Genomic DNA, 26,208 nt, shown 5'->3' on the forward strand with positions numbered 1-26,208 from the left:
GCTTGGATGTTGTAAAAAAACCCCTAAAAATCCAAATTTAATTCAGCTTTGAGGCAGTAAATTCCAAGACATGCATAAGGAATCCTTGCAGATCCTGCTGCATTTAGGGAACCAAAACCAAACCTTTTTTATCAGCACTGTTGCAAACGAAAAAATAGGAGAATATGACCCCAGAATGATATTTAATTGCTAAAAAAGACATTTCTTCTAGGCTCAGAAGGCAGCATCTTGGTGGGAATATGGGAAATGGGAATTTTTAGGGGGACAGGAGACCTCGTGTGACTTTGCCCAGGGACAGGAGGTTCAAAATCCCAGAAAAGAGTGGGATTTGGGAGCCTTCCCCCCACAACAACCAAGGTTGGCAGCTTGTGTTTATCTGACAGGACAAAGGGAGGAAAAAAAGGGAGGAGGAGAAAAACTTTGAGAACTTCCCTGCCTGGAAATGGAACTTTTTATTTTTATTTTTTTCCTTTTTTTTTAAAAACCCTCCTATTTTAGGTTATTTCACCTGTAACCACTTATAAAAATAACCCAGATGAACAGACATCAGGTCTAATATTCAGATTAAAACGTGAAATGTGAACAGCCAAGCCCCAAAACTACAAAAACCACACCTGAGGTGCAACTGTAGGCTGAGAAGTGACTCTGGATAGTCCACTAAGGCTCTGTGATTCCCACAGAATTCCAAAATCAGGCTGATTTCAGACACAAACTTTGTGTTTTTTGTTTTGTTGTTGTTGTTGGGGGTTTTTTTGTAGCCTCTCCAACTCCACGTGGAATTATTTGGGATTTCACTACATTCCTTTCCCCTTGGGTGGCCCTGCAGGAATAGAGACCTCAAAGGATCTGGGCACCACCCTTGTGACCACCACAATTAAGTGACATTTTTCACTGCTTTTTCACCCCAAAAGCAGTGACAGAACCCCCCCCCTCACTGTGCCATTCCCACCACTCCGTTCCCCTGAGGAAAACCAACCACGTTTGTACAAAAAGCAGGAATTTGCCTCCCCAATTCCAACTTCTGCTGCCACAGCTTTCCCAAACTCTTCCCAATGCTGGTGATGCCAGCAGAAACCTGGGCACAGGCTTTGGTTTGGCTGCCACACAGAGATGGCACACAAAGACATTCCTGGGTTGTTTTTTTTTGTGTGTGTGTGTTAAAACACATTTTTGTGTGTTAAAACACATTTTTTGGGGTGTTAAAACACATTTTCTCCAGAGCAGAACTGCATTAAAATCCCATTTGGAGGGAATTCAGCTGCCAGCTGAGTTCAGCCCACAGGAAGAAACCCCGGAGTGTGGCACAGCCCCAATGCCACTGACACACAGAGCTGCTGGCAAAGCTTCACCCAGGGCACAGAAATCGGTGTCAGGGGGGCAGCAGAGGGAAGGATTGAGGAGAATGGAAACCTTTCTCCAGCAGGAAGAGCTCTGGGAGCAGCCAGCTCCTTCCCAGGGACTGGGATTCACCTGGCAAGGCTGCCCACTCGAGGCGAGGGTACTGTACCTGCTCCTCTTGGAGTTGGATCGGGATTTTTAGGGATTGAAGGGTGTTGGAGGTAAGTGGATTCTCCTGTTTCCTGCTTGTGCTCATTCCTCTTTGACAGGGGATGAATGAAAAGCGTCAAACTTCCTAATTTCGTTGGTGGTTTTTTTTTTTTTGGGGGGGGGAGCCAACAAGACACTTGAAAGCCAAGATTCTGCCAACAACCAGAACCAGCTCCAGAGGCTTTCCCAGACAAACATCCTGCTCTGAGCCCATTCCTGCAGCCAGTGGGTTTTCCCCACCAACAGGGGGAAGTGGAACACCAATGGTTCCCAAAAGAAGCTGGGAGTGTCCCCCCCTCCCCATCATGGGAATGTCAGTCTTCTGTCCTTGTCACTGGTTTTGGGTGGCACCTGAGCTTGGAGTTGTTTTTCTGAGATTTCTGCTTTGTCCTGCACTGTTCTCTGAGTGTAGAAGAGGATGTAGGCCTGGGTCTTGCACACCTCCTCCACGCTACATACATTCAGTTTGGAGTCATTGCAGTGCACCCAAAAACCTGGGAAACAAAAGGAAAAAGAGGCTCTTAGCTGAGGCAGGATCCCTTTGGATTTTGGAACTGCTCACAGGAAACATCCACAGGAGAAAAGGCACCTCTGGCTTTTCCTCTAACCTGGAAAATGTTTTTAATATATATTTTTTTTTTTTTTTTTTTTTTGGTGCTTTAGAAATAGCAAATCTTCATTTAATCAGCCCCAAAAGCTCAATTAGGCAGACAAAAAAAATTCCCTGGGGCCAGGCAATTTGTCCCTGCTCGTGCAGCCAGGAGGCAGAGTCAATCCCGATCCAGCTGCTGGGATCTCACAGCCAGCCCCCTGCGGATGTTATTCATGAATAGTTCCTGTCCAGCCTCAAAACACTTTCTGTTCATCTCCTCATCCCAAGGATCCTGGAGCAGCTCCACGGAGTGCCTCTGCCTGGCAGAATGGAGCATTCATGCTGTTCCCAGCCAGCAGGAAAAGGCTCCCCCAACAACCCCCACCCACGCCCAAAGAAAAAAAACCAGAAACGACAAAAAATATTAAAAAACAGCAATACACTGAGGGGGGGGGGGTGGAGACAAAACTACTCAAGGGCAGGGAGGGGATTCCAAGTGATGCCTTAGGTTTGAATTTTGATGTTTTTCCAGGAGTTTCCTGCAGCCTGTTCACTGCTGGGCACACGTAACAAAGCCTCTCCGGGCCCCCTCTCCCAGGACACCCAGACCATCCTAGGCCCAAAAAATATAAACCAAAAGCCTCTAAAGTGGGGGCAAGCTTGGGGAAATGACCTCATTAAGCGAAGCTTTAATTGGAGAATTGATGCTGCTATGCAAATGAACCAAACCTAGAAAAGGGTGACCTATAAAAGGGTGAAGAACTCGTGACCTGGAATCCACCTCGGGGTCCATCTCGGGGTTCACCTCGGCAGTAGCCTCAGGCTCCCCACGGGATACCTTTGAAGGCCTTTCAAATAAATACCTACCTTTATTCCCTTATTCTTGTCTAGTCTCTGTTTTTAGGTGGCCTCTCAAGGCATCACAAGGAATCCTGAGGGAGGGAAGAGGAGTGGGTTGGGATTTCCCCGTCCCCAGCACACGCACCTCCCTCCGTGTTGTAGCAATAGGCTGTGTAGTGTCCTGAGCCAAACCCCTTCCCGTGATGCATCACCACAGCCGAGAGGTCATAGACAAAGGTCTCTGTGGCAAGGGAGGACAGAGAGTCCCTGCAGCAGTAAGGTTCCATGTTTAATACCTGCTCAAAGAGGACATGGACCCCGATCTTCTCGCGGTGATTGCGCTCAGACCACCTGCGAACACAAAGAGCACGCTCGGCATCTGCTCGGGGCCCTGCGTGGCACTAAATCCTGGGTTTTCAGCCCAAAATCCCCTGCAGTCACCCCTCACACAGAGCTCCTGCTGCTGTTCGGGGTGCTGGTTGTACGTGGGGTCTCCTGACTTTGAGGGGTTTTGTTTTAGGTGGGATCTCCTGATAATTTTTTTTGGTTTAGATGGGATCTCCCCGTGCCATTGATGATTCTTGGTTTAGGTCGGGTCTCCTTCTGTCACTGATGACTTTTATTTGAGGTGGGGTCTCCTGCTATCAATGATTTTTATTTGAGGTGGGGTCTTCTCCTGCTACTGGTGATTTTTATTTTAGGTGAGGTCTCCTTCTGCCATTGATAATTCTTGTTCTAGTCGGGATACTGTAGAGCCAGATTTCTCCTGTGACCACCTTTAAAATGCTCATTTCTACCAATAAAACCCCCCCATATCCAGCCTAACCACTTTAGAAACTTGTTTTAATATTTTGAGCTTTTTCTGCTTTCCAGCCTAACCACTTTACAAACTTGTTTTAATATTTTGAGCTTTTTCTGCTTTTTATTCAGCAGGTAAACACCCAATATCGGCATTTAACCCTCGGTCTCCCACCTTCAACAAATCTTTCACTCAACTTACTGACTTCTCCTCCCAAGCCACCTGAAAACTCGAGTAAAACTCAAGGAAATTAAGGATTAATATGCACAAAATCTTAAATTGTGGCAGAAAACACCCTGCAAACAGGCAGCATGAGGGGGTTTCACAAAGCTGATGGCTCAGAAGTTACACAGCTGCCTTTGGCAGGAATTGAGGGAAATTAAAGGCCCACTTTTGGTCACTTTTTCCCCAAAAATCAGGGCCCAGTGGCTCACCTGAAGCGTTTAAGGTGCAGCCGGAGGACCTGAGGTAGTCTGTAGATCAGCAACTGCTTTTTAGCTTCGCTCAGAACAAGAGGTTTAGGAGAAGACTTTCGCCGTTTGCCTGCCAAAAAAAAAAACCAACCAACCCCAAAACCCCCAAGGCAAAGATTATTAGGATCCAATTCATTCCCCAAAGACAAAAACCAGCACAGGGTGAACTCTTTTATTCCAGCATGGGGATGGCCACAGGAATAACCATTTCTGAATCCCTCCAGAGAGCAGGAACTTCTGGGGGATCAAAACTCTCCCTTTCTCCTCAGCACACAAACATTTGTCACCTGTGAGCTGCTCCTGCTGGAAAAACACCAGGAATACTGAACCAGAGCTCAGGCCAAAGATAATCCTGGGCTGCAGCAGTTCCAGCAGGTGAATTCCAGCACACAAATATTCGATATTTTATTCTCTCTGCTGCTTTGAGCTTCTCACAGAAGCTTTTAGTAGCAGGTTCCAGCAGCTCGAGAGGATTAAAAGAAGGCACAAAATGCAACAGCAAAGCTGGAAAAGAGGGAGAATTCCTCCCTCCTCTTCCCAGGAAAGACAGGTGGCTGCCAGAGCTCCCAGTCAGGACTGTAGCTGTTAATTGGATTTGTGCCCCTCAGTGCAGCCCCAGCTCAGAGCAGATGGGGGCTGCTCCTGCAGCAGGTCTGCCACGCAGTGCCCCAACTGCTCCTGGCACTTGGGGCCTTTTCCCTGACTTTTTCCAGCTGGAAAACGCTCCCTCAGCCATTTAGAATTCCTCAGCCATTCACAATCCCTTAAAAGCCATTTAATTCTGAAGTAGCCATTAAAATTCATTTCTTTTTTTTTTTTTCCCCCTCCCAAAGAAATCAAAGCAAACCGAGTTAAGATGAAGCTGAACTCGCACAATTTGTGGATCAGGATTGATTCCAGGCATATCTGGCTCTGTTCCAAGCACATCCAGTCAGGGATTATTTCCCAACACTCTGGGAAGATGTTTGGTAACAGATTTGCCATTTGATGGAGAACAGATCCCTGCAAATATTTGCTGCTCCAGCTGCTCGGTTGCCACTCAAACCATGGGCATTTTCCTCCTGAGGGAATCAACATTTGCCATAAAAACCTGCATGGACAAGTATTGCAATTCCAAGGAATTTCAATCCTGTGTGAGGATATAAAGGGATTTTCAGGGATAAAAGGACTTTTCACTCCGAGCTGCTGCAGGAAAGGAGGAATCACCTCCTGGCTGAGCACAGCAAACACCTCACAGGTGATGGTAACACATTCCCAGGGTATTCCCAGCTCTGTGCTTCCAGAGAAAATGCCCATGGAGAGTTCAAACTCCCACCTGGCACCTTGGGAACTCTGATTTCTGGCTCAGGGATTCACTGAAGAACAGGCAGCACAGAGGTGATGTGTGAGAAAAGCTTTCCTGCCACGCAGAGATGAGCAAAGTTCCTTCTTTTGCCTTGAAATCCAAAAAATTCTCACCCCCAGAATTTTTGAAGTCCTCTCCAACACAAGGGAGAGCGACTCTGAACCTGCTCGGGTTAAACCTGTGGGCAATTGTGCTGCTGGGTGGAAGAGGTGAGAGAATGTGGCAGATGGAAAAATGACATGGGAGGGGCAGAAAGTGACACGGCAGGGGCAAAAAATGGCCCAGCAGAGGCAAAAATGACATGGCAGGGGCAAAAAATGACATTTCAGACTGAAAAATGATATGGCAGAGCCAAAAAATGACATTTCAGATCGAAAAATGACACGGCAGAGCCAAAAAATGACATTTCAGATCGAAAAATGACACGGCACAGCCAAAAAATGGCACATCAGATGCAAAAAATGACAAGGCAGGGGCAAAAAAAATGACATTTCAGACTGAAAAATGACACAGCACAGCCAAAAAATGACATTTCAGATCGAAAAATAACACAGCACAGCCAAAAAATGGCACATCAGATGCAAAAAATGACACGGCACAGCCAAAAAATGACATTTCAGATTGAAAAATGACACGGTACAGCCAAAAAATGGCACATCAGATGCAAAAAATGACACGGCACAGCCAAAAAATGACCCATCAGAGCCAAAAAATGCCACATCAGAGCCCAACCGGAGCCCAAAGGAGCCGAAGCCACGAACAGGAGGAACCCAACCAGCAGCAGCAGGCAGGAAAAGGAGATTTCCCCACCCTTGCAGGCCCCAATCCGCGTCTCCAGGCACGCAGGAGGCGCTCCCTGGCAGGGCACAGTGCCAGCCCACTCACTGTTGCACTGGTCACAGGCGTAGATCCTCCCCTCCAGGGCCTCGGTCTCGGTGAATTTGGCCAGCATCTCGGTCAGCATGCACTCAGCCTGCTGCACTGGGACAAGCCCCTTCTCCAGGGAGTGGTAGCGCTCCGGGAATTCCAGGGAAAGGTCCCAGAAGGGCTCCACGGTGTTGGATTTGTAGTTGCACGTCCTGCAGGTGACCTGCGGGGGGAGGACAGGGACACGCAGCTGATGGAGCTGGGACAGAGGGGGTTGGGGCTCAAAAAAAAAAAAGCAGAGCAGCTCCACAGGCAAAGATCTGGAAATACTTTTTATGTCCAGTCTGAAATGATTTCAATTCCTTTCTCGTTTTTCAAAGAAAAATCCTTCACTGTTATGGGATTTATTTCCTTCCTCAGACAAACAGAAGAAACACCAGCTCACAGATGGGCAAAGGCACCCGGGATCTGGTTTCTGCTAGAAAAAGTCAGCGTTTTTCATCCAACCTTCCTTCCACAGTCTCTTTTCTTTCCCTGAATATTCAGAGTGTCCAATTCCTTTAATGATTTGTCTGCTATGTAAAAATTATTCAGGGAAGGAGCCCGAAAGGACCAATTTTAGGTGTGCTGGTTTTCTTATGTCACCCCAGTGCATCGTAAATAACTGCAGGAAAAGTTTTCATGGAATTACTGAGGTTGGAAAAACCCTCCAGGGTCATCAACCTGTGCCCGATCCCCACCCTCAGCACTCAGTGCCACGTCCAGGTGGCACCTCCAGGGATGGGCACTCCAAACCTCCCTGGGCAGCCCTTTCCAAGCCTTTCCATGAGGAAATTCCTGCTGCTGTCCACCCTGAGCCTCCCCTGGCCCAGCCTGAGGCCGTTCCCTCTCCTCCTGTCCCTGTTCCCTGAGATAAAATCCCAAATCCCCCCTGGCTGCCCCCTCCTGTCAGGGAGTTGTGGAATGACAAGGCCCCTCCTGAGCCTCCTTTGCTCCAGGCTGAGCCCCCCCAAATCCCTCAGGATTTCTCCAGCCCCTTCCCAGCTCCCTCAGGGTTTCCTCAGACCCTTCCCAGCTCCCTCAGGGTTTCTCCAGCCCCTTCCCAGCTCCCTCAGGGTTTCCTCAGCCCCTTCCCAGCTCCCTCAGGATTTCTCCAGCCCCTTCCCAGCTCCCTCAGGATTTCTCCAGGCCCTTCCCAGCTCCCTCAGGATTTCTCCAGGCCCTTCCCAGCTCCCTCAGGGCTCCTCCAGCCTCTCCAGTTAAACTCTGAGGCAAACACTGACCACAAGAGGAGCCAGCAGACAGGAAAGGAGCTCAGTGCACTAAAGGGGGTTGGAAACTCAACGCAGCACTTGCACACCAGGGTTCCAGGAGCACAATAAACAGCACAGGAGTTATTTATAGCGAATTTCAGCAGCAGATAAATTCCACTGATTTGTATCTTTGCACCACAACAGGGTCTGACCCAAGCACAACGCACCAGCAAAGGGCTGAGAGACACAACTGAGCACAGAACGTGGAGGAGCCCAGGAGAAATTAAGAGTGGAAATGATTCAAACGAACCTGAGCTCTGCTCTCTTGACAGCAGCCAGGGAATGGCTGGAGCTGTGCCAGGGGGATTTAGGCTGGATAATGGGAAAGGTTCTTCCCCCAGAGGGTGCTGGGCACTGCCCAGGGGGGAATTTTGGGGTGTCTGTGCAGGGCCAGGGGTTGGATTTGATCCCTGTGGGTCCCTTCCAGCTCAGGTTATTCTATAATTACATGAAGCACAAGTTCAGACATCCTTTCCCTGAAAGCCAAAAGCTTTAAGTGGAAAAATCCACCTTTTAATCTCTCCAACATGCACCAAGTCCTAAGGAATGCTGAGCTCAGTGGCTCAGGGAAAGGTGACAGAAATTGTCCTGACAACACACAGAGCACAGTTCGTGTCTGATCTGGCAAACCACCAGTTCTGCTCCCGTTTCATGTCTCCTGGAAAGCAAAGGGAGCTGGGACTTTCAAAATGCCTGGGGGATTTTGGGACACTGGGGCTCTTCCTTGTGGGGAATGACACATTTCCAGCAAGGAACAGCACAGGAAAAAGAGACCAAACAGCACCACAGGCGCTTTCACCTCCCACACAAACCTCTGTTAAGAACATTCAGTGTCTTTTGTGCTGGCAAAAAAAAAATTGTCACAAAGAGCTTGTCCTTTAAAGCACCAGAGGTGCCTCATTGTGTTCTTCCCAGGCACAGAAACACCACCAGAAAGGGGCAAAAGGAATGCAAAGGCACCTTAAAAACACATTCAAACCTTAAAACCAAGAGCTCAGGATTTCTGTACTTGTGCAGGTTTCATCCTCAAATGGCAGAACTGGGGTGAATTTGTGATAAATGCGACAAGGATGGAAATGATGGCACCTGCACAGCAACCCAAGGGGTTTTTTTCTCGGGAATTGCTCCTAAGCCACTCCTTGATGGGATCCTCAACACACGGAGCCTTTGCTCCTCGGTGAGAACGGCTCCAACCGATCCCCGTGGAAAAGCAATTCCATACCTGGCTCAGCAACTGCCCATGGAAAATGGTGTTGACCACCTTGAGGACCTGCTTGGTGAGCTTCCTCTGCGAGAAGGGGATGAGGATCCTGCGCTTGGTCCCCTCGGACTCCAGCTCCTGCTGGACCTTGTCCAGCAGCTCGCAGAGGAATTCCTGAGCGTCCTGCTGGTCGTAGCCGCGGAAGGCGGGGATCAGGCTCCACACGGAGTGCAGCATGGCAAAGGGGGACACCAGGGCCCACTTGCCAGACCACATCACTCTGAAGAGGGTGTGCAGCTCGTGGCACAGGGAGATGTGCTTCGAGCTCGGCTCCTTGGGCTGGATCAGTTCTAAACTCCGGCTTATGGAGGAGCCCCCATTTAAGCCAGCTGGCGAGCTCTGCGTGCCAGACGATCCCACCTTGTCAGGCTTCCCCGGCTCGTTTGCAGCAGCGCCATTTGCCAGTTTGCCAGGCATCCTGGCCCTCCCGTTCACAGTTTTAGCTAAAAGTTCTTCCGTTTCACAGAGATCAAGAGTCAAGAAACATTCTCGGAACTTCTGGAGGTGGCTGAGCACCTGCAGGATGGAGTTCATGTAACAAGTGTTGCCCAGGTTCCTCAGCCCCGTCACCCCGGGCGTCATCAGGGGCTGCCGCCGGATGGAGTAGAACTGCTTCAATCTGCTGCTCTGCACCTGCCTTGAGGTAGGGGAAGCGGTGGCCACCTCCCTGAATTTCCTTGGGATCAAGCTCTCCCTGTGCACGTGCGACAGCAGCCTGGCGCTCTTCCTCGGCGGGGTGTTCGCCAGCTCCTCCAGGAGCCGCCTCTTCATCTCCTGCCGCCGCCGCCGAGCCGCTTCCTTCTTCTTCTCCAGCTCCTCCAGCTGTTTTTTTTCCTTTAATTTCAGCTGCCCCCGGGAGCTCTTGTGGAACCAGGTGCGCAGCGCCCTCGCCAGCAGGGCCTGGCGCCGGTGCCACAGCGCCGTGAGCATCTGGGACTGGCCCTGAGGGCTCCTCCTCCACACGTCCTCCGCCAGAGCCATGGAGCGCAGCGTCCTCCCGCTCCTCTGCCCCTTGATGGCCGACAGGGAGCTCCTCAGCAGCTTCAGGTCCCCCTCGGGGTTGTCGTTCAGGACGTAATCCTGGCAGAGGTAACAGAAGACGTAGAGGTCGTGCACTTCCATGGCCAAGGGGTGCCGGGTCTCTTGGAAGTGCCTCAGGGCGTGCTCCTCGATGTAGCGGCCGCAGGCCACGTGCGAGCACTTGAGGCAGGCCCAGAGCGACTCGGTGGTGTGGCAGTCCACGCAGTGCCACTTCTGCGGGTTCAGGATCGAGTGGTCCTGGGCGAGTCGTAGCCGCCCCACATGTTTGCATCTATCCATGTCTCACAGCAGGAGTCGCTGCTCTGACCTGGGGAGGCAAACAAACACAAGGAAAAGGATTTTAGAGCTGTGACGTGCGCTTGAAATCTCTTTTCTTATGATTATGGAATATCCTGACTTGGAAGGATCATCCCCTTGCACGGGACACCCCAAACTCCCCACATTTGTATCTATCCATGTCTCATAGGAGGAGTCGCTGCTCTGACCTGGGGAGGCAAAAAACACAAGGAAAAGGATCTGAAATCTCTTTGTAGGGTCATGGGGTATCTTGATTGAAAGGGACCCACAAGGATCATCAGATCTGGCTCCTGGCCCTGAACAGGACACCCCAAATTCCCCACTTTTGCATCTATCCATGTCTCACAGGAGGAGTCGCTGCTCTGACCTGGGGAGGCAAAAAAACACAAGGAAAAGGATCTGAAATCTCTTTGTAGGGTCATGGGATATCTTGACTCAAAGAGGGCCAAAAGGACCATCAAATCTGACTCCTGGCCCTGAACAGGACACCCCAAATTCCCCACTTTTGCATCTATCCATGTCTCACAGCAGGAGTCGCTGCTCTGACCTGGGGAGGCAAACAAACACAAGGAAAAGGATTTTAGAGCCGTGACGTGCGCTTGAAATCTCTTTTCTTATGATTATGGAATATCCTGACTTGGAAGGATCATCCCCTTGCACGGGACACCCCAAACTCCCCACATTTGCATCTATCCATGTCTCATAGGAGGAGTCACTGCTCTGACCTGGGGAGGCAAAAAACACAAGGAAAAGGATCTGAAATCTCTTTGTAGGGTCATGGGGTATCTTGATTGAAAGGGACCCACAAGGATCATCAAATCTGACTCCTGGCCCTGAACAGGACACCCCAAATTCCCCACTTTTGCATCTATCCATGTCTCACAGGAGGAGTCGCTGCTCCGACCTGGGGAGGCAAAAAACACAAGGAAAAAGATCTGAAATCTCTTTGTAGGGTCATGGGGTATCTTGACTCAAAGAGGGCCAAAAGGACCATCAGATCTGGCTCCTGGACCTGAACAGGACACCCCAAATTCCCCACTTTTGCATCTATCCATGTCTCACAGCAGGAGTCGCTGCTCTGACCTGGGGAGGCAAACAAACACAAGGAAAAGGATTTTAGAGCCATGACGTGCGCTTGAAATCTCTTTTCTTATGATTATGGAATATCCTGACTTGGAAGGATCATCCCCTTGCACGGGACACCCCAAACTCCCCACATTTGCATCTATCCATGTCTCATAGGAGGAGTCGCTGCTCTGACCTGGGGAGGCAAAAAACACAAGGAAAAAGATCTGAAATCTCTTTGTAGGGTCATGGGGTATCTGGACTCAAAGAGGGCCAAAAGGACCATCAGATCTGGCTCCTGGCCCTGAACAGGACACCCCAAATTCCCCACTTTTGCATCTATCCATGTCTCACAGCAGGAGTCGCTGCTCTGACCTGGGGAGGCAAACAAACACAAGGAAAAGGATTTTAGAGCCGTGACGTGCGCTTGAAATCTCTTTTCTTATGATTATGGAATATCCTGACTTGGAAGGATCATCCCCTTGCACGGGACACCCCAAACTCCCCACTTTTGCATCTATCCATGTCTCACAGGAGGAGTCGCTGCTCTGACCTGGGGAGGCAAAAAAACACAAGGAAAAGGATCTGAAATCTCTTTGTAGGGTCATGGGATATCTTGACTCAAAGAGGGCCAAAAGGACCATCAGATCTGGCTCCTGGCCCTGAACAGGACACCCCAAATTCCCACTATGTGCCTCAGAGTGTTCCATATCCTGACTTGGAAGGGACCCACAAGGATCATCAAATCTGGCTCCTGGCCCTGCACAGGACACCCCAAATTCCCCACTTTTGCATCTATCCATGTCTCACAGGAGGAGTCGCTGCTCTGACCTGAGGAGGCAAAAAACCACAAGGAAAAGGATTTTGGAGCTGTGATTTGGATGTGAAATCTCGTTGTAGGGTCATGGGGTGTGCTGAGTTGGAATCATCAAATCTGACTCCTGGCCCTGCACGGGACACCCCAAATTCCCCACGTTTGCAGCTATCCACGTCTCACAGGAGCTGTCGCTGTTCTGACCTTGGGTGCCAAAAAAACACAAGGGAAAGGATTTGAGAGCCATGACATACATTTGAAATCTTGTTGTAGGGTCATGGGATATCCTGAGAGGAAGGGGGCCAAAAGGATCATCAAATCTGACTGCTGGCCCTGCACGGGACACCCCAAATTCCCACTATTTTCCCGAGAGTGTTGTCCAAACATTCCTCGAGCTCTGGGCTGTGCCCACTGCCCTCCTTCTGCACCACACCCTTTTGTGCCAATCCCTCAACCAACACCATTATTTCTGCACAGGCTTTTTTAAAAGCAGCTTTTAGCTCCAGTGAAAGATCCTGAGTGGACAAGGTCTAAGGAATACAACTCGGTCTTGTCTCCAAAGGCTGCCCCACACAGCTGCCAGCACGTCTGAAGGGCTTCCATGGAGAGAAAGATGAATTCAGTCCACACACACACATCTGCTCTTCAGCTGCCCCCTTGCCATGGATACATCCAAAAGGAATTTGGAGTGGAAAGGTGTCACCAGGACCCAGCCTGAGGTTCCCAACTCCAGGCAGAAGCCATGAAAATATCAGGTCATTGTCACAACCGGAGCGTTCATCCTCAGGCTTCACCTCCTGCCCCCGAATCCTCTGATTTCCCACAGCCTCCTGAACATTCCAGTGGGGAAAAAACCCAGCTGGGAAACAGGAATCAGCAGGAAGACACACACACACAGAGAACACAACTGGTTTTCCTCGATGATTCTTGGAAGTGTGGGAAAATCAAAGCTGGGGCGTGAGGAGGTGCAGAGAGCGTTTGCTCCGTGTCCTGCATCGTTTGATGAAAGATTCCCAGTGAATCCCAGCGCTGTGGATCCCTTTTTCCAGTCCCTCCAAGGCTCTGATGGCAGAGGAGGAGGTCAGACCCACACAGGCTACTCACGGAGTGGAGGTTACACATCCTTTCCTCCGCGACGCCGCGTCCCGGGCGCGGAGCAGCCCCATCTTCCCAAGGAGTGCCGGCGGATCTCGGAGAATTTAATTACTGGGAACTCCTCACTGCAAAGCAGCTTCAAAGCCCTGAAGAGAGAGAGGGAGTGTAGATACAAACATGCTGCTAGCAAGGATTTTCTTGCTATTTTCTAAGTCCGTGAGAGACTTTTCTCTCTCACAGAAGAGGTAGCAGGGAATGTAAACAACCAAACACCTGCAGCCTTGAAAAGTCTTGTTTATGGTATGGTAGAAAAATATTTTGACAATGGATGTTTTAGGATTTTGGCCAATCACCCCAAGGGGTGGCTGGTCCTTTGTCCAATTAGACTATGAAGAAAAAAGGTCTATAAAAGAGTTTGTAAAATAATTAAATCAATCAATCTTGCTGCACAAGGGAGAATATCCTGGTGATGCACAGAAACCAACCCTGGAACGCTGGAGGGGCCGGTCCAGAGCATCCTGAAGCCCTCAGTGCAGAGAGAACTCATTTATTCCAGAATTCTGTGGAATTACCCCCAGAAATCCGGATTCTCAGATGCTCAGACACGTCACACACACAAGAGGCAACTCTGGAATTTCATTCTCTGCTTTCATTTTTGGTTTGGTTTTGATTTTTTGGGGGGGTAGGCTGTAAAAATCTGCTGATCACATGTAGCCTCTTCATCGTGAGGCTTTTGTAGTGGATGACCCAACATATGGCAGAGGGAAAAAAAAATGGGAGTTAAGGGAAAAAAAAGGGAGGAAAAACGTGCCCCCTCCTGTGATCACTTGGATTTTTGGCTGCTTCGATCACTTGGTGAGAGACAGGGGGAGGAGAAGGGGGAAAGATTGGAATAAAAAATAAAAGAGCTGTGCTGAATTAAATTTCATTTCTAGGTGGTTTTTCAAACAATAAAAAGGAAGCGGTGAGGAGCTGTCAGGTGTGAACTGCAACAAAATAACAACCACAGAGGAGAGAAAAATGAGAAAAAAAACCTGCCCAGAGGTAGAAGATAGTGGAAAAAGGGATCTGTTGGAATAATCCATGAGAGACTGAATGAAGCTGGTGACACAGGGACTTGGCACACAGAATATTTGGTTAAAACATCATTTTATGAGCTGCAAAGTTTAACACTTGCCAAAGCTTTGAGGCAGGGGTTGAGCCCTCACCTGCATGGGTGGGCAGGGAGCTGGCCAGGCTAAGGAAATGTATTTTTAGTGACCACAAATGATGCAAATTTGCTTTAATTCCCATCTTTATCAGTGATATTGCTGTTAGGGATGGACTCTCTTAGAGAAAAAAATCAAATCTCTTCAGTTCTTTCTCCTGGACTCCACATGAAAACTCAAGTGGCCCCTTCAGCACCCAAAGAACCACGGAGGTGTTGATTTAAACCAGCTCAGGAATTCCCACATCTCCCTTGGGCTGGGCTCATTCCCTCCCAAATCCCAGGACATGGAAAGGCACTTCTGGAAACCCTGAGCTAAACAAAGGATTGATTTGGTCTCTTCTTTCCAAGTTGGAAACATCCCTTTCCCACCTTTTTCCCTCCCCGAGCTTTTTTTTCTCCTCTTTCCTCTTAATTTTTCTCCTCAGGTCTGGATAGAAAAGCCATGGAATTTTGTTTTAGGATCCTGTTTAGCCTCGGTGAGACCAAGTGGCAGAAATTCCAGCCCGCAGGAGTATAGACACTGTGGTAACATTGACAGCCTTCATTTACATAAAAGAATACTAATTATGTTGTATCATCAACATCTGTGATTCTGCTCACTGCCATATGCGACAGCGTGAGGAATTTAACCCTTGAGCCTCCCCAGCACATGAGATTTGTACTTTTGAAACGAAAAATGGGCTTTAAAGACACAATTTTCCAGGGATTCATCAAACAGCTGGTTGCTCACGGGCTCTGTGAAGTGTCAGCACACGAAATTTTCAAAAACCACAGAATTTATCCTCAATTTCCAAGGAGGAAGAGCTGCTGGGTTCAGCTGGGTACCAGGCTCCCAGGAAATCAATCGCAGAGCAGATCCAGGGCATTAAGGAATCCTGTTTGACAATGCAGGAGGCTGGGAGGAGATCAATCAGCAGCCTTTTGTCAACTGCTTTGGCTTTTCCTGTGCTGGACCAGGAGATTTCCTGCTTGGAAAAGGAAAGAGATTCCAAACACCTCTGTCAGCTGACAAAGCAGCTTTGTTATGTCTAAATCCAGTCATTCTCAGCACAAAAGCACCTTTGATGCTGCATTTGATATCCCTCACCTGGTTCTCTTTAGGTATCCACAGATAATTCCCTTGCAAATCCAAGCCCTAATTCCATGTACATCTGAAACTTGGGAAGAAATTGTGTTTCTTTTAACCCCAAACCACTTGAATGAGAGGTTTTTCCTCGAAAGTGAGGCTTCTCCACCCACCACGCTCCAGAGCTGTTCTTCACATTCAAGATTTCTCTTGCTGACTCATATTTTTGACTCTTTCCATGGAAAAAAAAAAAAAAAAAAAAGGATTGGAATCGGCTCTCACATGTTCCAAAGGCAGCTGGAGCAGCTGCGGGTCCAGCCCTGCATCCCCCACGCACCAGAGAGCGAAATAAATCCCTGGAAACGCTGGCACATGACTGAGGGGAGAAGTTTTCTTCTCTTTCCCACGTGTACACAAACAATTTGCCACCATCTCCTCCCAGGAACAGAGAGCTGCAGCTCCCAGCGGGAATGACAGGGCTGGGATTAAAGGAGAGCAGGATCAGAGTCAGAACCTGGCACGAGGTGGGGGGGAAAAACAAACCTTGCAGAGATCACAGGGCTGGAGCTGCTTCAGAGATCCCAAATTGCTGCGGTGGATGGGATGAGCCGTGAGCAACGCCAGGATTTAAGGATGGGGAATGAGCACCTTGGATTTTAAAAGCCTTGGGAACAAACACTCAGAGCTCTGCTCTTTGCAATTATCACGTTTAACTCTTGGGTTTGCAGTTTGGGTTTTTTTCCTTCCCATAAAAGTTGATGTCATTTTAAGGAATCTCTGTCAAATTCTCCTTTCTCACCTACTTTGATCTTTTCCAGAGAAGGGCTGGGGAAGGAAAAGAGGGAGAAGGACAGTACACTAAAGATGAGCAAAACTGAAATAAAATAACAGGGAATAAAAGGAAAATAGAGGTATTAGTTCAGCTAGTAACATTTTAGAGACTACTTGAAAACTTCTCACCTTATAAATCACTTAAACACCGGGGCAAACCCCACTTTCTTTCCTTGCATGGCTCATAATCCTGGAAAAAACTCATGGCAAGATCCTCTAACAGCTCCCAGAACCAAATGCAGCAGAAACAATTTGGCTGCTGACCCCTAAAAGAGTGTTACAAGAAACCACACGAGTTCATTCTGCTCCTTTGTGCCATTGTTGCACATTTGGAACCTGATTAAAGCCATCTGCAGGCATCTGTTGACAGCAGCTACTTTCTTTTTCTAAATAAATCTGCAAGAAGCCAAAAGAACCAGTCCAGGGGCCAGGAGCGGTGCTGGATGTTCGACCTTGGAATGATGCTTCTTTTATTTGTCCAAGAGGTGATTCCAGAATAAATAAAGAGTCCAACTCCTGGAAATCATCTGCCAGGACAGGTGGGAAGCTCAGATTGAAGGATTCTTTCACTCATTCCTGCATCCCTCTCCTGGGAATGGCAGAAGTGAAGCAGGGCAGCACTGGGAACTGCTGCCACATTAAATAAAGCACATTTGCCTTTTATTTTAAATCTTTTTTTTTGCAGCACTGTAGGAGGGAAAAAAAAAAAATCCTTGGATATTCTCAGTTTCCATCCAAAGCACATAAGGAATATACAGAATTTGGTCAAATCACAGTGACAGGGCAAGGGGGATGGCTTCAAACTGGAAGAGGGAAGGTTTAGGTTGGATATTGGGAAGAAATTCTTCCCTGGGAGGGTGGGGAGGGGCTGGGATGGAATTCCCAGAGAAGCTGTGGCTGCCTCATCCCTGGAAGTGTCCAAGGCCAGCTTGGAGCAGCCTGGGATGGTGGAAAGTGTCCTTGTCCTGGATGAGCTTTAAGATCCCTTCCCCAAACCATTCTGGAATTCTGCGATCCTATGAAATAGGTTTAGAAATCTCAGGTGCAAACCCCAAGCACTTCCCACTCTGCCACCTCAAGAAACCCCTTTTTCTGTGGAACTCTACAATTCCTGCTGCAAACACTCAAAAAAGGAAATATGGGGATATCAGCGAGATCTCCAAGAATTCCATACGACTCCAAGAATTCCATACGACTCCAAGAATTCCATACGACGACTCCAGAACGTTCTTGCCCTGATTGTTGTGACCTCCCTGTTTGTGAGGCACCAATTCCTGAACCAGATGTGTAACAGAAATTTGTAATCCGAGCTGCACAGAAAATGGGCAACAAAATCCTGCTCCACCATCCACGTTCCAGTTCTGGCAGGAGCCCTCCCAGGAGGCAGCCCCAGCAAAATCCTTTGTTTCTGGAATTCCAGAATCACTGAGGTTGGAAAGATCTCCAGGATCATCAACCTGTGCTTGATCCTCACCCATCCACATTCCTTGGATACCTCCAGGGATGGGGATTCCAAACCTCCCTGGGCAGCTCCTTCCAATTCCTGACTGCCCTTTCCATGAAGAAATTCCTCTGGAATTCTTCCCTGCTTCTCAAAGACACCAGAAATGACAATTTTTCAAGGGAAAACCCCTTCATGTAATTGATATTCTGTTAGAAAATAGGAATTGCTGCTCCAAGGAAGGAGCATCACCACCATTCCCCCCCGGCCCCTCTCCTTAGAGACCCTCGTGGGCCACAATTACTCACCCAGAACATGGAAAATACCCAGGAAAAGAAGCACAAAGCTCATTTTCCTTCTCTTTCTCCAAAAATCCAGCAGGGTTTCTCCCTTTACTCCTCTCCTTCAAGCCCTGCTGGGTTCAGACTTTCAAATTCCATCCCTGAGGAGCAACAATGGCCAGGGAGATTTTTCCGGGGAGATTTTTCCAGGGAGACTTTTCCAATTTTTCTGGAGCTCTTTTCCTGAGAAGTGTCAGCTTCCTATCCCACAACTGCTGCCTTCCCTCTCTCCAGGATGGCACAACAGCCAAATTATAGGCAAATTAACGAGGAAAAAAGAGGAAGACACAGAGGAAGACAAATCCTCCACCTGGATCTCACCAAATCCTGAGAATTCCCAACCTTCCCATGCCAGGAGGGAGGTCAGGATCCTACAGGAGCCAAGGAAGAGCTTCCTCCTGGATTCAGGCACTGGAGGACTCCACAGCCCACCCAGCTGTTCCAAACTCCAGCTCTGGGCACAAGGCAGCTTGAGGAAAATGGGATTTTCCTGCCAACTTCGCCAGCAAGTTCAGGTTTATGAACCCCTCTCAGTTAATTCCAACTCTGGAAGTGTTAAACTCTTCCTGGGAGTTTCCAAAATCCAACATGGAATTCTCAGGAATCAGTTTTCAAAGAAATACTGAAAAAACCCAACCAACTCCCCCCAAAAAAAGAATCAAACAACCCAAAGCACTCGGATCAGGAAAATCCTACTCCCTGCACTGGCAGCATTCCTTGGGGGCACAAACAGGATTTCTGCAGGATTTGGTTCTCTGGATCCTGTCAGGAAGCTGAAGTTGCTGGATTTGGGCCCATCTTTGACTTTAGAGCACAACAAATATACAAATAAAGCATTTTTCAGGTCCAACCTCCAAATCAACCAAACTGCTCAAGATAAACGAAGTGCTCAGGGAATGGAGCCCCAGGGAAGGAGCAAGGATGGAAAACCTCTTCTCCCTAAAACTCTGGAATTCTGAGCACTTTAGAAAAAAGCTTTAATGTCTTCAAGACTGCTTTAAATACGACTTGGGGCCTCCTGGAAACTGGAATGTGCCTCACCTACAGTGAAAAGGGAATGAAATACTCCCCACTCCTAAAGTCTGGAATGGATAAAATAACCCAATCCTGCCTTTTTTTTGCTGTTCCCACTCACGGTTCCTGGGGAATTGTTGGAGCTGCACTACCCAAAACCACCTCCCTCTGCTTCCTGGTGAACTCCAAGGAGTCAGAGAAGCCACCAAACTCCTTTGGGGTTGGCTGGGAGAGAAATTTATGACTCCACCAAAAGACTTGGCATCTTGCAAGAGCTGGAATTCCAGCTCCACACAAAGGGCTGCACATGTGTCTTCTATCCAACATTCCTTCCCGATGAAGATCCCTGGGAATGGAGCAGCGGTTCAGGGTTTGGAAACAATCATGGAGAGGCAAAGAGGAGTTAAATCCTTCAGTCCACGAAGGGATGAGCTGCTCTGTGTCTGCACTGCCATGCAAATGCAGCCACGCCAGTTAAAACGTGGAAGTTTTTCAAGTTTCAAGTATTTTAAAGATGAAATTTGAATATTCTTATTGAGCCGAGCTCAGTTTCTCATCTAAGAGATGAATAAAAGTGATTAAAACCTCAAGTACCTCTATTTTTAATTTGCGCCTCTTGACTTTAGCTTTAGGACTCAATTTCCAGGTGAAATATTGTCTGTTCTTTAGGGTCTCTGAAAACAAACCAACAAACAAGATCCATGTCCTACAGATCCCTGAAAATGTGGGAATTACTATTTAATGACCCTAAATGTTAAAAAGCATCATTAAAATGCTATTTATGTCTTAGTTCACAGCTTTCTAGAAGTTAATTTCTCTATTTACTCCAGCACATAAAAACCCTTCTCCCCTTTCTTTCCACAGGCGTCCAGGTTTTATTTTTGGGATGGCTTTTGGAAGTGTCAATAAGCTGGGAAACACGATCCCAACACAGATCTGGGCACCGAAACAATTCCTGAACAACTGCAGTTCTCCTGGACCAGCCCAAAGGGAAGGAACTCGCAGCAATTCCCTGCCTCTTCCACCTGGAGAAGCCTGAAGCAGTTACAGCAAACACACACAATCGGAATTATCAGCCCGGAGCAGGAAAAAGAACGGAATTAGGACCAGCTGAGAGTTGATTCTGTCTGACAGAAAGTTCTAATTTCACTTTACAACCAGCTTGGCACAACTCGGGAATTCCCAAAGGATTCTGTGCCTACAGGGGTGACAACAGCAGAGGGTGATGTCCCATATCCTGAAGTTTTCCACCCAAACATCCCTCCTGAACAGCTCAGCTGGAGCAGGCAGGAGAGGAGCTTTAATGGCACAGAATCAGTGGCACTGACTCCAAATCCATGGGAAATTCACTTTTTTTCGTGCCCTCCATGCCCGAACTGTCGGGATTCACACCAAACCCAGCATCTTTGCTTCCCTTCACACTTCCCACTGTGCAGGGATCCTGCTCCAGGGACAGAGGCACAGGCAGGGATCTGGGCCCACGGAATAATTAACCAGGCACAGGTTAAACCAAATCATCCCAACGTGACAAAGCAGGAGCAGAGATCAGCAGCCTTGCCCTCGGATTCCCACTTTCCCTGCCTTATCATTCCTTTTAATCATAGCCAGCCACACAAATCCCTACGTTTTTCCAGCCTGCAGGAAGCATTTTTCCTTTTCCCCATGCTCTTTAACCATTATTATCCCACTCAGCACATCCCATTTATCACCAATCGGCAGGAAAACAACACATCCAGTGAGTTGAGGTTCACAGCAACAGTTCATAGATTATGTATTAAAAATACCAAAAATCACCCACTCAGCCTTTTCACAGGGAAAATCCTACTCCAATCCCACCCAGCTTCCCAATAACAACAACAAAATCCAACATCATTTTGGACCTGATCACCTTAAAGGTCTTTTCCAGCTTCACTGATTCCATGACTGCAAAGGCAGAGCCGGTTACATTCTGACCTCGAGCACCTTCAGAATTCCCAAACCTGATTTAATTCTGTATCAAAACCCAGGGAATGGCAATAAAACAAACCCCAAACTCCTCCGTGGCACAGGGATGAGGGGAAGTTTGGCAGCTCCAGCACCTCGGGGTCCTCTCGCTGCCGCAGGGATCCACGAGCAGCCGCGGGATTCGGCAGCGGAATCCCAGCCTCTTCCAGGATCTCTTTGTGACAGACACAAAGAGGGATTACGGCACGGAGTGAACACTTGCTAAGTTCTGGGGAGTCCTCTGCTGTTCTTTTCGGAACACAATTCCCATCCATCCTGGCGAAATCTCCGCCGGCCTAGGAACGAACCCATCCCGGCGGAGGCGGGAGCGGATCCGGGAGCCATCGGTCACGCCGAGGTGTCAGAGCCATCTCCGAGGCAATAAAGCACCAGCCAAGCCCAGCAGGCTGTGCCTTATTATCTCCCCAGCCAGAATGAACAGGCAAAGAGCATTGAAGAGAAGGGCACAATTCCACAGGCTGGGCTCGGAGCAGGGAAGGTGCCTCCGATGTGTTTGGGATCCCCAGACAAAAATAACACCGTGTTCCGACAGCCCTCTCCAGTATTTGCTTTTCCTTCGCTTGCCAATCAATTATTAGGGGTTTTTTTTTAACCCCAAACGAGCGAGGCAGAGCAGCAGAAAATTTTCTGGGGGTTTTGTAACAGCAGAAAATTTTCTGGGGGTTTTATAAAAGGGAGTAAATCGCGGTGATTTCTCCAATTTATGCAAGCGCAGCGAGGACTTGGGGGTTTTATTTGTCTGACCAACAAACCCCAAGGTGCTCGGTGGTATTTATGTCCAGCATCCCTAAGAATTCCCACATTCCCATATGGAGAGTGCTGCTGTGTCCCCAGCTCTGGAAATAGCAAATCTCTGAGCCCTCCACTCAGACCCTGGGGCTCGACCAAGGGCTTCTGTGTTTTCTTGCCAACAAAGAATTAAGGGATTTACACATCCTCTTCCCCTGCTCAGCTGCTGGGCCTGTTTTGTGTTGGGAAAAGCGAATCCATCCAGCAATCCCTGCTCTTCCTCAGTGTCCAAACAGGGACCTGGAGCGGCATAAATAAAACTAAGATTTGTGTTTGCAGCCCCAGCCTCACCCAAGGTTTGTGCCTTTATTTTCTGGTACGAAAGGAAGAATTTCATTTGCTCAAATCTACCTTTCCCCCCCCATTTCCTGATGGAATTATTCCTGATTTGCATATTAAGAATCCTGTTCTGGCTGAAATCTTTTTTTTTTTTCCTCCTGAATTACAGGCAGGATCTGAGTGGTGCCTTTGTCCTCCCCACAAGCCGAGGTCGGAAGCAGGACCCCGATTTGTGAACTCTCAGGTTGTTAATCTTCCTTAAGAACTGCAGATCAACCCAGGCCCCATTCTGCAGCATCTGTTATTTTAATAAATTATCCTCCCAAGAGGTTAAAGTTCATCCCTTCAATTTGTCCTGAGATGAAACAACAACAGGACAAGGAGAGCAAGGAGGGAGAGGTGAATTTGGGTTTGATGCCACGAAAAGCCGTCCCTAAACCCTTCCAACTTGAGGATAAACAGGATATCTCCTCCCTTATTCACTGACTCATTTCCACATTGTCCAAACCAGCAGGTTCCAACCATCCTGGGAAGTGCAGGAAAAGAGCAGTGCAAATTCCAAAGGAGATTTTTTTTTTTCCCTCCCCCTTTGAAAGCCACTTGCTGTTTCCACCCTCTATCATGAATATTTTATTTCCTCAAAATAAACTCTGGTGAGCAGGATCTTCATCCCTGCTCTGATTCAGGTGAATTAACTATTCTTAGTTAAATAGATTTGTTTCTAGTCTTAGTCTGATGACAGATTAACTCCTGACTGGTCGGATTATGGATTTACCTCTGGAACTAAATCACTTTTGAATCTGAGTTATAGCTATTAGTTCTTTATAGCTCAGCTGAACAGCTTTTAGTGCCTCCTTTGTGTTTTTGAAAGAATGATTAAACATCATTAAATCCAAGCTCAGGGCTCTTTCTCACAACTCCAGGGAATAAACAGCTGATTTAAGGGGGTTTTTTAAAGAATAGCAGTTTTACATGGATTTTTTTCAGCATAATTAATGCCATCATAAGTCTAGAATGGTTGTCCTTAAAATGAAAACAAGTTTTTTGTGCTTGTGTGGTTTTAAAGGACATAACCCCCACTTTGTCCTCCTCACAACTCTCTGGATCAACCTGCTCTTCCCACATGGTATTCCCATTATTTTTCTCCATCTGCAGAAGACACAAAAAACCCCACAAAAATCACAGAATATCCTGAGCTGGAAGGGATCCACCAAAATCATGGAAGTCCAAATCCTGACTTCTATACAGCAACCAGCAGACATTAAAACATGGTTTGCTCTTAAATGAAACATGAAATATTCCAACTATGACACCAGAAACGTCTCTGCCACCAGAAGAAGCAGCCACTAAGAGGAACCTCAATAACAAAAAGAAACCCACCTGTAACTGCCATGGAAAGTCACTGGATGGGAGAGCTGGAGCACAGATGCTGAAATCCAGGATTTCGGCTCCCTCATCCCAAACCAAGGGGTTTTTATTTAACACAGCCCAAATTTTGGTGAATTCATCTTGAAGCAGCCCTCTGAGCCAGCCACGACCTCTGAATGATTTAATTTCTCACTGTTAATGACTTGAAAACCCCTTAAACATCCAGTTCCACCAACACCCCTACAGACACATGCACACAGCCACACAGATACCCATATATATATAAAAATACATCCCTGGATTTGTGTAACTCAATCCTTACACCCCTCCCTCCACCCAGAAAGCCACAGTGACTATAAACCCAAACCCCATTCATCAAAAAAAGCCATAAACTCCTCATTCCATGAGTTACATCTCAGGTGGGGCGGGGGGAGGTTTTCATGCCCAACTTTATTTGCTGAAGTTCAGTGCATGAAGAAATGATCTGGGTCTGGGAGACCCCAGAGCAGAATTTATGAATAAAAATATAATAAGAAGGTAATACTCGAGGTAGGAGTCAGCCACAAATCTCCATCACTTTCTTCATACACACAGCACTTGTTATTGAACCTGCAGCACAAGGCACAGCTCTAAACCAGCTGAAATTCCTGGATAAAGTCAATCCCAGCACCAGGCAAGAGCTGGAATGGGTCCAGCACATCCAAAGAAAGGATTTACAAGAGCAAAGAGTGGCAGGACAAGGGGGGATGGATTTAAACTGATAGGGAGCAGGTTTAGATTGGATATTAGGGGAAAATTCCTCCCTTCGAGGGTGGGGAAGCCCTGGCACAGGGAGTTGTGGCTGCCCCATCCCTGGAAGTGCCCAAGGCCACGTTGGAGCACCCAGGGATGGTGGAAGGTGTCCCTGCCCATGGCAGGGGTGGCACTGTTTGAGCTTTAAGGTCCCTCCCAACCCAAACTATTCTGGGATTTAGCACAAAGCCCAGTTTTGTCAGGAACTTACTGGAATGGAGTCAGGCTCAGAGAAACCGATCCCTGTCAGGGGAAAAAAAAAAAAAAATGGGAACAAAGCCCCAGCAGCGCAGAACCCACAAGGCAGCACTGAGTGCTCTCCTCAGGACACTTTTAGGATTTCCAGCTAAAAGCCACTTATCACTTCACCACCCCACCCTGCCCAGCTCCTTCCACACCGCTTTTATTTCAACTCCAAACCCTCCAATTGTCTTCGGAAGCTTTTCAAAGCCTGGGAGAGAGGGGCAGAATGTAATTAGAGGACAGTATTTCTTCATCAAATCTAAAGCCGCCCACTGAAAGCGAGTGGGAAAATCCGGTCCCAAGGCAGCGCTGCCTCCATGGAGGGGATGGATTTGCTTTTCACAGGGAATAAGGGATGGGAGCTGTGGTCACCGTTCCTTAATCAGCTCAGCTGATCCCCTATAGAACATCTCAATGCAGGGACACAGCTGTGGCCCATAACTCTTGGCTTGATCTTCCATGCTTTGCCTGAAAAGCCTGAAAAGGGCAGAAATGCACTAAAGCTTTGCTCCAGTAAATTGGTCCTTTGAAAAAAAAAAAAACAACCCAACCCCATCCCTGGCTGCACGCAGAGTGGGGGGGAAAACAGCTCCTTTTTTTCAGTGCCCACGGTTAGGGGTTGAGTGTGGAAGTTTTTGTGATCTCCATCAGCCCCCCAAACCATTATTTCCTTTTAGAAGCCAAGTTATTTAGCGATTCCAGCCTTCTGTGGGGATTCCCGTGCCTGAGGATGTGCTTTTTCCTTTGGCTTTTCAGTCAGCAAACTCCCAAAAACGCAGAAAAAACACCTCCTTAGTCAGAATCTTTCTTTAAATAGTCCATTTGTCATGACTGACACGTTACACAAGACACATTTCAGAGGAACTTGGAGCTGTCAGATCCCTGGATTCCAGCTCTCTGTCTCCATTTGGAAAAGCAGCTGAAAGCTGAATTACAGAGCCAAGCAGAGAGACAAGAAAAGTGCGAGCACCGTGGGGAGGAACACGAAAAGCTCCTGGTTTTCAGATATCTTTTACTTCCTCAGTAAAGCTCTTACAAAGCCAGACTTCTCAGTGAATTACAGCATAATTACCTAATTAAAGGAACTCACCTAGCGAGCGTTCTTTCAAAAAAATCCCAAGGTATGTCCCAACAATTTGCCGTTTTCTGAGGGGTTTCGACTGATTTGTCACGAACTGGAGGTGTAACAGCTCACGTGCTTCTCATTATCATCTCGCAAAGCTAAAAGCTCATTAACAACAATTAGGGAAAAAATATAAACTTGGCAGCTTTGTGTTATTTTACGCCTACTTCAGACACTTCTTAACAGTGTTGCCAAAAGGGATTTTTTTCCTTCCTCGCCCAGCAGAACAGTGGGTTTTAATCTGCATTTTCCTCAGTACACCAGGATATTAATTACTGCAAGTACACAAATCATCAGCTTCGGCTCACCTAGAAATTCCATCCCAAAGACACTGGCAAAGGGCAGAATCTCACTTCC

General features: G+C 47.9%; 1 protein-coding gene across 1 annotated transcript; it reads right to left on the reverse strand.

Moving 5' to 3' along the window:
* Positions 1–978: 978 nt before the first annotated feature.
* USP49 (ubiquitin specific peptidase 49) lies at positions 979–25,917 on the reverse strand. The gene is made up of 8 exons (XM_082296336.1): positions 25,819–25,917; positions 24,697–24,728; positions 13,360–13,496; positions 9,000–10,386; positions 6,483–6,687; positions 4,214–4,322; positions 3,126–3,331; positions 979–2,042 (listed from the first exon to the last, which is right to left on the reverse strand). The coding sequence occupies exons 4-8, from the start codon at positions 10,356–10,358 to the stop codon at positions 1,852–1,854; spliced, it is 2,070 nt and encodes a 689-aa protein (XP_082152462.1). The 5' UTR covers positions 10,359–10,386; positions 13,360–13,496; positions 24,697–24,728; positions 25,819–25,917; the 3' UTR covers positions 979–1,851.
* Positions 25,918–26,208: the final 291 nt, after the last annotated feature.

The sequence above is a fragment of the Coloeus monedula genome (genome assembly GCF_965178545.1).
Source record: "Coloeus monedula genome assembly, chromosome: 23".
Classification (NCBI taxonomy): domain Eukaryota; kingdom Metazoa; phylum Chordata; class Aves; order Passeriformes; family Corvidae; genus Coloeus; species Coloeus monedula.